The sequence below is a fragment of the Ostrinia nubilalis genome, chromosome 8 (assembly GCF_963855985.1).
Source record: "Ostrinia nubilalis chromosome 8, ilOstNubi1.1, whole genome shotgun sequence".
NCBI lineage: Eukaryota > Metazoa > Arthropoda > Insecta > Lepidoptera > Crambidae > Ostrinia > Ostrinia nubilalis.
In genome coordinates this window covers 9716623-9729383 of record NC_087095.1, presented here as the reverse complement: position 1 = coordinate 9729383, position 12761 = coordinate 9716623, and the positions used below count along the sequence as shown (strand labels likewise).

General features: G+C 35.9%; 1 protein-coding gene and 1 long non-coding RNA gene across 6 annotated transcripts in view; one reads left to right on the top strand and one right to left on the bottom strand.

Moving 5' to 3' along the window:
* Positions 1 to 12761, top strand: part of LOC135073905 (uncharacterized) — a 328784-nt gene that overhangs the window by 66030 nt on the left and 249993 nt on the right. The window lies entirely within an intron of this gene.
* The window catches only part of LOC135073879 (protein tramtrack, beta isoform-like), a 63382-nt gene that overhangs the window by 7526 nt on the left and 43095 nt on the right, over positions 1 to 12761 (bottom strand). For 4 of the 5 annotated variants that reach the window (XM_063968104.1, XM_063968105.1, XM_063968107.1 and 1 more), the window contains exon 6: positions 7097 to 7186. In XM_063968104.1, the coding sequence (XP_063824174.1) occupies positions 7097 to 7186 (90 nt within the window). Of the gene's footprint in view, positions 1 to 83; positions 5130 to 5237; positions 5665 to 7096; positions 7187 to 12761 lie in introns of those variants that run through there. The other variant, XM_063968108.1, reaches the window with a different exon arrangement.

Below are 12761 nucleotides of genomic sequence, written 5' to 3'. Positions count from 1 at the left end.
GATTTTAAAGATAAACAAAAGAAAATCATAATTACCTGATTTCATGGGAAACAGGGTGAGCAGAAATAATAAATGCATTATGTTGTAATGATTGTAGAGCTTTTATTTGTCAAAATTGTATTTTTACAGCTATGATATGCTTATATTTGTTTCAAAAGTTACAATGATCAACAGCGATGGGTCTCTGTTAAGACTGTTGCACAATTGACAAAACATTACACCATTTTGATCCTCGACCATTTGATATAATTTGAAGGTACTGTATCTATTTTTCAACAAAAATGTACTGCTCTTTGTTACAACATTATGAACTATTAATTTATGTTAAGGCAAAACAGATTATCTAATCTAAAATGTCAACAATGAATGTTAAATAATCAGCTTAAGGGAAAATAATTATTGTTTCCTCGATGAAGAACCAACAATTACCAAGCTTTATAAATAAAGTGGACCTACGTTATTTGAACTTGTGCTGAACTAAATTTATAGTAGCATAATATACAACATACGAACATTTTCATTAAGAGGTCTTTAAAACTAAACTGAACATACATACTTAGTTGTTTGTCCGTCGAACATAAAGAGTTAAAGTAATTAATACTCTACGTTACAACATGTATATTACGCTAATACAAACAGTAAGTCACGAAAGATTATAACCTAAATAATTTATAATAAACACATTATAATTATTAAAACAATTGTACCAATATACAATAATTAATACACCTACAGGAACTTAGAAAAATTGCAATATAAGTTCTATATTTAGGTATGCCACTTAAAAATTGGTAAGTTTATACACAACTAACCAGTTTACACTTCCGCGACCTACGTCTTACTCGATCTTGTTGGACGAAACTTAACGATGCTATAACTAACACTATATAAAATAAATCTATTGAAATATTGGTCACGAAAATAACTTTGCACTGGGTGTTCATTGTATTGGAAATATCATCACAAGATTGGAATGCGCTAGCTACGGAGTCCTACACACGTAAGAGGTATTGTCCAGGGCTGCTAACACAATCGGAAGGGAAAACATACTGCGCAAGTCACATATCATAACGCAACTTACAATTTTCACCATAAAATTACACAATTTCTCTATTAGCTACATATACTAATATGTATGTTCCGTGATTTGCAGCCTTTATATAAGTCTTGTATAGGCAAGAGGCACTCTAAATATAAAACTGTGGTCACAATTTATTAATATAAAAATGTTTCTACGTTGAACTATTTCAACACATGAAATATTTCGTGCTAGTGTTGTTAAAAGTTATCATGCTCTGTATTTACCAACCAAAAATGTCTACATAAATTTGAAATATTTGTAATATAAGTTATAATAATTTGTGCTAACGGCGTGTGAACTTGCAGGGACGTGGCAACAACTGGCAAATGTTAAGATTTGAATAACTGCACTTGGGTCGTATAACCTATTGCTCATGTATGGTACAATTCACTAACAACATTCACCGCATTGCCTATATACACACATCAATACATAGAAATATAATTCTATTAATATTATTATTATTTGTTTAATAAATAGTACCTCTGAAAGTTAGGAAACAAAATAGTATTTTAAACTGCATTCTGTACTATTATAAAAACTATCTCGATAAAAACTCGTACAAATTTGTTAATTCGTATCATCATTAACCATTTATTTATTGCTATTAATTACTTCTGTAAATTGTAAATATTCAATCTTTCTTAAAATAAGAAGAGGAACATTAATCAAGGTTTCAATATTGCTATAAAGTTTGGTAACGTTCGACTCCGAAAAATAAAAAGAGTGCAGCTTTTCAAATAGCAACATTCTTGTGACATTCATTATTAATCTCAAGAATCCAAATCTAGCTCCGGGAAGTAGCGCATCTACCAATCTATACTCTAAAATGCATTTTTACACGTGCGGGCTTAACAATAGACCAACTTTAATTTTACTATCCCGCAATAATTTTGTTAAAGATTTACTATATTTTACACAGAAATATAAGAAATAATTTCTATTCAAACAACAGATCAATCTCGTTATGGATGTTCAAATTTACTCACAATATCGGCCGACAAAACGAGCTGTGTAAATTTAAATATCCATCATAACAAATGGAATGTTTAGTGTTGCTAGATTGTATGACCAGTATAAACCGCGCACTCTCTACAAAATCATAAACGAATTCAGAAATATTTGAAAAGAAACGTATATTTTGTTTAGAAGAATTTATTAGAGACACTACCATATCATTATTTTAAATTTCTAATACCTCAACATTCCATCGAAATCAAGAGACTCAATGTTTGAAGTGCTGCGGTACCCCGGCGGACATGCGTTAAAATTGGAAACTATGATAAGGTTATAATATAGCACCTACACAAAATCGGTGGAACCCGAACATTTTTAATTTCAAATGACGCTGGAATCACTTTGGAATGTTAGGCGTTTGCAATTCTAAAAAAATATAAGTACGATAAATAGGCATTATTAAAACTCCATTGAACTCAATTTAAACACGATATGATATACCTACATCTTACATTCTATATGATGTCCAAAACTTAAAAAATAGAAATGAGATCTGTTAATATCAAAATATTATATCCTCTGTTCCTGGTTAGTGTATCGAATCCATGACTACATGTTATTTCATGACGCGTCAACAATAAAGGAGTCGTACGAAACAGATAAACTAAAATTTTAACTGCACTTTGAGATCAAAATTTTTAACTCCCAGGTGTCTTGCCTTACTTTTATTATCACAGATCTTTACCTATATTATAACCATAATACTCTCATTTGATAAAATCCAAATAATCAAACTACATTTCTAATAGGTATTTAATATTCGTTAAAACGCCTAAATTCAAATCGAAACCGTAATTTAATATAGATGTAAAGTAATTTTCTCATATCCTAACAATTGTAACAAACTCCATTAAAGTAATGTATAACAATAAGTTTTCGTAAGATATAAATATGATATGTACTAAAAGATTATGAAATGTTTTGACATTATATCGACTAGGTTAATAATTTAGATTCAAAATAATGCGCTAGAGTCACTTACATAATGATACGTGTACGATGGTCATGTCAGCGAGGGTACCGTCGGCAGATCAACACTATTTATCAATTTACCAAGAAACTTACGTACTAAAGTGAGCCAACATCCAATCAGTTCCAAATCAAAGCTTTAGATTCATTTCTCGTGTGATGCAGTAACAATATTATATCTGGAAAATATATTTGGAGACAAATATGCAGATATCATTATATGGATAAATCAATACAATATCGAATTAAAACAGAAAGTGTAAATACTATTCTATTAGAGGCTGTGAAAACAAAATTATTTGTGATCCATAAAGTATCCCTGTATTTGACTCTGTTGAATTTATTGAACACAGTAGTTCTGATAAGATTCAAATGCTCTGTGTATAAAATTAATTGGATATTATGAAATATACACTTAATTCACTTTTTATTTGTTTCAATGTGCTCCAACTACACTTTATAAAAACACAGCATTTGAATTACTCTCAATTATGGTAAAACAATGTCGTAATGTAGTATGAAAATATATGGAGAAATTTATATACATAAATATTTATTATAAATGTTGTGAGACCATGCCTCTTGCGTCCTAAGGCGTCAAGAAGACTCAGCTGCATGTATTGAAGATACACTCAGTAGCAAAAAACTTGGGTATTTCTAAAATCTTATATCGCGGCAATTTAGAATTCTACGTTCAAAAAATTGCATGATTATCTAATTCATGATGTTATTAAGTACCTTAACAATCTCACGCAAATAACATAAATGTGTAGCTACCTTATCCCGAAATTGAAGCTCTAAAAACGTGTTTTGTATGTTACCCAAATTCCCTGCCTTTTAGTGTATTCCGAGGACTCCCCGTGAATAGAAAAGCGGAGCAAGAGGCATGGTGGTCGGACAGAACAGAAACAGCGTTAAAGCTTTGATTCCCTTAATCACACATCCACGACCCTCCCCATGTATCCCGAATACAGAACTACCGAAGCATTTTACATCCTAATAAATTTCCTAAAAATCCGATATTACCAAACTATATGTTATTTACATTTTATATGTCATAATATTGCTTTTGGATTACCTCAGGGGAGCGTGCGTCGTAACTTCGAAAGACATAAAATTAGTAAAAATCTCAAATCCCTAACTTTTTATTCATTAAGAACTATATTGAGTGCATTCTGTAATGGTCTCTAATAATAATAATTAAAGCACTCATTATCAATCTTTAATTTGGTTTTATAAAAAATCAACTCTGAGATGAACCTACTTTAATAAATATGCAAGTCTCTAAAGATTAAGTTCTGACTTAAATCAATACGTTTTACAATTTCTTTGAATAGCGTCAACAAGCTTTGAAATGGCAACCAAATACCTACAAAAGCTCATACTAACGAGAAGTACATAAAACTTTATCAAGTACATTAATAGTAATAGGTACACAATAAAACAAGCAAACTAAGGGAACGCGACACCAGACAGGTGATAACTTAAGTTGGAAATAAAAATAACAAATGAAGTTTAACTTCTCTAGCTAACTTTGGCTATGCCGTCTTCTAAAGGACTCACGAATGAGTTTTATTTTAATATCTAAAGCGTAAAGAAAGCACCTACTTCTCAAGACTTTCATCAAATAAGCAAATAATAGAAGTAACCGAATAGTTCGTTTAGAAGTTAACCAAGGAGTAACAACTTTTAAGTGTCAATTATCTATTAGTGAAATATCAAATATTATTCATATCATTCAGATCACAGTTGCGGCGTTTAAATCACATTCTTAACTAATTACAACATATTGTCCTCCTTTTGTTCATTCGACTATCACTTCCCGCTCAAACCATTGACTACTACCAATAGGGGCTTGTGCTATTGGCTAAGATATCCTGGGCTAGTTGTATGGTGCAGGCTTCCCATACTCATTGATGGGGGCTCTCTTCTTCTGTGTCTACAGGACTGGGGGAAAGAAATTTGCGGGCGTACTTTGGATAGTGCGTCTTTTCGTGCGCTTTTAAAATGGTCGATCGGGAAAACGTCTTGCCACACAGCACACACCGAAAGGGCCGTTCACCTGCAAAATACATTTCAGAATTATTGAATCTGTTTTATTTCATAAAATATAATTATAAATAAATGACTTGGATGAAACTAATTTATTAACGAATGCCATTACACTCACCTGTATGAACTCTACAGTGATCCTTCATATGGTGCCTCAGTTTGAATGCTTTCCCGCAGAATTCACATTTAAATGGCCTGTCTCCGGTGTGCACTGGTAAGTGTGCTATTAACGAAGAAACATCGGGAAAACTCTTGCCACAGAACTTGCACAGCACTACGTTCCCGGGCTCCACGGGGCCTATGTCCAAGTCTATAGGCGACTCCTCCGCGGGCATGATGTAGGTTGGTTCACTGAACTGGCCTATCATGGGCAGCCCCATGGGCCTCCCCAGTATGGCGTCGCGGTACTTGAGCGTGTCCAGCGTGTGGGTGGTCAGAATGTGGCGCGCTAGTTTGCTCTGGTGCGGGAACACCGCGCCGCAGTGTATGCACGGGTAACCCCTCTCCCCTTCCTCAATCCTCCCCCTACCGGTCCCTTCGTACTCCTGCAACCACAAAAAAGAACATCAACTTCTTTTCTCTCTGTTCTATTTTGACACGGACCATAATGTGTGCAATATCTCTACCACTACTTTCTAAATTGAGATGCAGTCTCGTTATTATTTAAATTTCCACTATCTAATTAAGAAGTTGACGCTCATTTTTGCCCAAAAATGTGCAGGAGTGACCCGGGAGCCGTAATGCCTTGTTGTTTAACGACGGTCACGCGTACGGAAATTGTACAATAACATATGCATGTATATGGCCAAAGTTAAAAAATAAAATAATAACTGCCCAAAATATATATCAAACAAAATGAATGGATATAAAAATGATGGCCAACAAAATGAAGGTCAACTTCTTGACAGCAAGGCATAGTACTTCGATGTTCAAAATAGCGCAGCATATCAAACAAGCATGCATAGTAACAAATCAACGTCCACATAAAACACCAATAATAAATACTGCTCATGAAACATGCCTTCCACACTGAACATAGGACAATAACATCTATGTATCTGCCATCAAATTAATGTCAGAATGTGACTACTTTTTGCTGTATTATAGCCTCAACAAAAGTCAGCCCATTAAACAATTATTAACTACATTCTGCACTTTTAATGTAATAATTGAAACTCTTTTTTTCCATTTTCTCAACATCTTTCATTCATTACTGATCAACAAGGCAGGTTATTTATAAAGATTTATTAAAATCGTTCCAAAACCAATATCCTTTCATAGTGTGTTCAAATAGATATTTTAAGAATAGCTCAAATTATACACACATATGCATAACCAGAAATCCCAATATATTGAAGAATTTTAGATAAAACTCCTATTTAGTTTTTGTAGTATTTTGAAAACACAATCATGCATAATATTTTTGTAAATGGAGCTGATTATGTAGACTGGGGTTTAAACTGCACATTTAAAACTATATTACAAGCATGCACAAGAAACTGTATTAATGCCAAAAAAGTTATTTATGACATTCAATAGAAATTAAGTAATCGCAATATGACACTCAGAAGATATCTTTAAACTTTTGATAAAACTTAGTTTCAGTTTCATAAAATTTATGTTTTCAATTTTATTGGTAACTAATACAATGCAATAAAGGTCATCTAATCAGGTAGAATTGGAATAAATGAATTTATTTCATAGTCAGCATAAAAACTCATCTTGGGTGCTTAGTTTTACTTTAGCTGGAGGGGAATATTAGCAATTTGTATACTACAAATTACCAAGTTTGGGCAATGATAAAATTTTAACAATAATAATTGTCAGAACCTTACATGCAGAGGTTGTGGCCAGGTTTGAATAGATGCGTTTTTTCAACAAGCAAGCATTTTATTGCGATTACTTAAAATTAATATTCACAAGTCTACAACATCCATACATTTATTACACATTGAGAACATAGCAATTGATACATACCGATTCATGTTGTATCCTGTAATCTGATGATGGTTCTCCACCACCTTTGTCTTCATTACTTCTGTCCCAGTCTATTTCTTTTTTCAAAGACTGTAATAAAAATTTGAGGTTTTACAAATCAAAAAATAGTTTCTAGCACACATTTTCTAAAACTTAAATAAAAAAAAAGTAGTTCTCTGCTCCATATCTTGCCAGAGGAAGGAAAGACACATTTAAAAATTTAAAATTACATTCGCTTTTCAAGTTTTAAGAGAACATCAAGCCCACACAATAATATTTGAAAAATATTTTCTTAAACCTTGTAGATGATTTTTTTTTACAGTAAGGGCCTTGCCACACTGGCGGATTGCAAGCGTTTTCTGGGCGGAGCGGCGGCGCGGCGCGGTACCCTGCGTGTCCGCGGTGGAGACGCTCGGCTTACAATCTGTGGCAAGGCTCTAATAACTCATATTTAAACAGAAGATTAAGGCAATTAACAAAACACCGGACTCTCTTAATGCCGCGGTCAAAATGCTCAATAATGGCATAATCAATGCCTACGAACGAAGCTGCCCCGAAAAAGAAGTAAAATCTAACAAATCACCAATGTGGTGGAACAAGAAGCTAGAAAAGCTCAGAGCCATCACACGTCGTATATTCAACCGTGCCAAACCGTGCGACTGGGACAAGTACGGAAAGGCCCTAACAGAATATAACAAACAAATCAGAAAAGCCAAAAGAGCCTCTTGGCGACGCTTCTGTGAAGAAATTGCACAAACTAACAAAGGAGCAAGAATTCACAAAATCCTCGCTAAGACCCCAAACAACTATCTTGGACTACTAAAGCAGTGGCGGCGTAAGGCGTAGGCGACGTGGGCCACCGCCTACGGCCTCGCGGAACAAGGGGCCTCGCGCATCAAAAATTTTGAAACATTGATGTAGATAATTTTTTTTTCCAAACAAATTCAGCCATAATCAGACACAAAATTAAGCAACAACACGGTTTTAAGTGACTAACATTATTCTTTGGCGCAAAATTCCTTTAAAAATAATCACTGAATCAAGAAATCAGAAACTGTCAATGAATAGACCATTGACCCGTTTTTTTTATTATTTCATAAAATCCGTCTTCAGGTCGCCACAGAACAAGGCCTCGCGAAATCTGTCTTGCCCACATCAAATTTAGGTCTTGCCCCGCCACTGTACTAAAGAAGCCAGATAACTCATTTACGAACACCGAGATGGAGACTCTCGATCTCCTTAGGTCTTCACACTTTCCGGATTCGTACCAAATCAATACACAAAGCAATACCCAAAGGAATGATGAACTCCATAGGGCTAAATGCTCAGACTGGAATAAGGCCACCAATATCTTTAGGCCTAACCAGATTAGATGGGCTTTGGAAAAGTTTAAACCATTTAAATCAGCGGGAGAAGATGGCATCTTTCCTGCTCTTCTACAAAACGGTAATAACTTACTTCTCCCGCATCTGGTAAAAATATTCAGAGCAAGTTACGCCTGGGGCATTATACCAGAACCATGGAATTGGGTCAAAGTTCGTTTTATACCCAAAACGGGGAAAAGGGACTACTCACAACCCAAATCCTTCAGACCCATAAGTCTAACATCCTTCCTGATGAAGGCCATGGAAAGGATAATAGACCAGCACATTAGAGCCAAATACTTAGTGAAAAGACCACTAAGCATCAACCAACATGCATACCAAAAGGGAAAATCTACTGAAACAGCCCTGCTCGATCTGGTCGATAAGGTGCAAAAATCCCTAGAGGATAAGCAAACGGCCCTATGTGCTTTTCTCGATGTTGAAGGTGCATTTGACAATACCCCTATAGAAACCATTCTAAAAGGAATGGAGGCAAAAGGGATTGATATAAGCACCATCAGATGGGTAAAAAACATGCTCTCCAACCGAGTAGTAAACATAACCCTCAATGCTGCAAAGCTTGAATTTCTTGCCACAAGAGGATGTCCACAAGGAGGCGTACTATCCCCACTTTTATGGACACTAGCAGTAGATCAACTTCTTACTAAGATGGCAGAAAAAGACTATGATACTCAAGGCTATGCTGATGACCTAGTGGTTATCATCAGAGGTCCCTGCCTGAGCACAATTTCAAGTCTAATGCAAGGCGCTCTCAACACCATAAGTAGGTGGTGTAGAGAAAACGAATTATCTATTAATGCGGATAAAACAGTGATAATACCATTCACGAGGAAGAGAAAACTGGAAAAATTGGCAAATCTGCAGTTAAACGGAAAAACTCTTCCTTTCTCAAGCGAAACCAAGTATCTAGGGGTAACTTTTGACCAAAAGCTTACTTGGAATTCGCACCTAAACAACATCATTCAAAAAGCCAAAATGGCTCTGTGGAGTTGTTGTCGAATGGCAGGGTCAAGATGGGGACTAAAACCCGCAATCGCCCTATGGCTGTACACAGCGGTCGTGAGACCGATAATAACCTATGCCTCTGCCGTCTGGTGCAGCAAGGTCAACCAAATGACAACAATACAGAAACTGAGCAGCCTACAACGGCTAGCCTGCATCACAGCATCCGGAGCACTATCAACGACACCAGGGGCTGCATTAAATGCTCTGCTTGATCTTATACCACTGCATATGCATGTGCAAAAAGAAGCCAAGCAGAGCACATATAGAATCTGCACCCGCACGAAAGTCAGATGGGCTTCTCAAAATCTGATAAGACTCAAGGAATCAGTACTTGAAAACAAACTTCTGTGCATGCCCAGTGACGACATGCATACGGAATGTAACTTCACCAAACTATATTCCGTAAACATACCTCCTAGAGACAAATGGCTAGAAGGCCAAATGTCATTTAAGGAAGGTAGTCACGTCTGGTACACGGACGGATCCAAAAAGGAAAATGATGTAGGTTGCTGGATCTACGGAGAGAGGCCTAAGCTCAAAGTTAGCCTAAACATGGGGACTGAAGCCTCAATCTTCCAAGCCGAAGTCTTTGCCATAAACAAATGTGCAGAGATAAACTTGGAAAGGAGGCTCCGGGATCAACACATCTACATCAACTCAGACAGCCAAGCAGCACTGCTGGCCTTAAAATCCTTCGAATACACGTCAAAATTGGTGCAAACATGCACCGAGACACTGAATGCACTGGGAAATACCAACAAAGTAACGCTTACATGGGTACCAGGACATTCGAATATATAGAAGAATAGAAGGAAACGAAGTAGCAGATGAACTCGCCAGAGATGGAGCCGATAACCCTCAAATCGGCGTAGAACCGTTCTGTGGCATCACCAAACAACGAGCCACCACGCTACTAACCGCCCTCTGCAAACAAGAGGCTATTGAGTGGTGGAAGTCCACATCGGGACAAAAACACTCAAAAGCACTCATTCAGGGATATAGCAACAAAGTAACTAAGGAACTGCTAAAGTTCAAAAGATACAAAGCCTGTGCAGTGACTAGAATACTAACCGGCCACTGCAAACTAAACAAACACAAATCAAACATGAACGTGACCAAGGAAACTCTGTGCAGATTCTGCCATACAGAAGAAGAAACGGCCATGCATGTTCTTTGCTCATGCGGCCCGCTTATGAGCAAAAGAAGTATCCATCTCGGGCGACACATCATGCACCCGGATGAGATAGCAGATATGCCGCTCCAAAGAATCTGGAAATTTATAGACTCAACGGGACTAAGCAGTGAACTCTAAAGACAAGGGCTGCCACAATAGATCAAACCTGGTCGAGCTGGCGCAAATAAAGGCCCAAAACCAATAATAATAATAATAAGGGTCATTCCATCGTTTCGGGTGTTACGTTCGTACACACATATTCAACAATTTCATGTATTTTGAAATAGTATTTTAATAATATTAGTGCCTTAATCTGTCCGTTTTTAGTTGCTTTATCTAAATAATAAAATTTGTACAGCTTAGAATGTAGGATAACGAAAATATGAGTCGAAAAGTGTGCGTTTCGGGCGTTACGAGATTTTGCCTCTATGTTCTGACTGGTGCTGCATTTACTCGAAATTTAGCGAATTTTCTTAAGAAATCATACCTAAAACTTACAGGACTTCTAAAGTATGAAAGGACATCATCCATTTTGGTCCAAAATCAAAAGTGCCGGCCAAAAAATAAAAGTGCTGTATTCTGATCGAATACGTCCGCCTTAGCATTTATTACTATGGCACCAAAGCCGTAGCACCACTGTGCATCGTAGTATTTGAGCTCTAAAAATATATGAAACGACTGACTTTGATCTCAAATACTACGATGCACAGTGGTGCTACAGCTTTGGTGTCATAGTAACAAATACTAAGGCGGACGTATTCTGTCAGAATACAGCATTTTTTTTTTATTGGCCGACATTTTTGATTTTTAACAAAAAATGTATGCATCGTCGATGAATTTTAGATCTCAAATACTCGACGCACAGTGGTGCTACAGCTTTGGTGCCATAGTAACAAATACTAAGGCGGACGTATTCTGTCAGAAGACAGCACTTTTTGTTATTGGCCGACACTTTTGATTTTGAACAAAAAATGTATGAATCGTCGATGAATTTTAGATCTCAAATACTCGACGCATAGTGGTGCTACAGCTTTGGTGCCATAGTAACAAATGCTAAGGCGGACGTATTCTGTCAGAACACAGCACTTTTTTTTTATTGGCCGACACTTTTGATTTTGAACAAAAAATGTATGAATAATCGATGACTTTTAGATCTCAAATACTCGACGCACAGTGGAGCTACGGCTTTGGTGCCATAGTAAAAAATGCTAAGGCAGACGTATTCTGTCAGAATACAGCACTTTTTTTTGTTGGCCGGTACTTTTGATTTTGGACCAAAAATATATGAAACGTGGATGATGTCCTTTACAAACCATGTAACATACAATCACTGTTAAATAAAACGTTTTACTATTTTTTTATAAATTTTTTCTTTGTTTCGGGTGTTACAATGGTTCTGTTTCGGGTGTTACGAGTACGAAAATTCAACGCGTTTTATCGATAAAATCGGTGTTTTATTAGTTTCTAGGTACTTCAAAATAAGGAGTACAACAAATAAACACAAATAGAGCGAATTCTGGTTTGAAATTACGAAGCAGCTTTTTTTAAAAAATATACAAAGTTCAAGTTTAATTTTTCCTCAGAATATAGCTTTTTCTATTGTTTTTGGCTTGAAATAGCATTACTTTAATTTCTAATTACGATATTTATTGGAAATGTCAAACATCGACACTTTTTAGCAGTACCTTAATTTTAGTGTTAAGTCGACATTTCAAAAAAGTCTTAAATTGAGAAATATGACTCCTTTTCCGATGCCAGCGCTAGTGGGAGGTCAAAGGAGCCTCACAGTAATACTTTTTCACTTCTCCAAGCAATATACACACATTATCGACATAGAAATAAAAATGTAATACCCGAAACGTTTCGGGTGTTACAGTTTTTAATCAAGAAAGAAACATACTAAATTAGTATCATACTCAGATATTAGTTAGTATTTGAAATCATTACTACCATGACCTTACTTTTACCAAATATTGTTACTCTAATCCATGTGTAAGGTACAATAATAAAACAAATACCTGTTTTTCTGTTTCGGGTGTTACATCGCCGAAGTAACAAGAAAACACACTTAAAACTTGATGATTATCAATTTTTTTGGGAC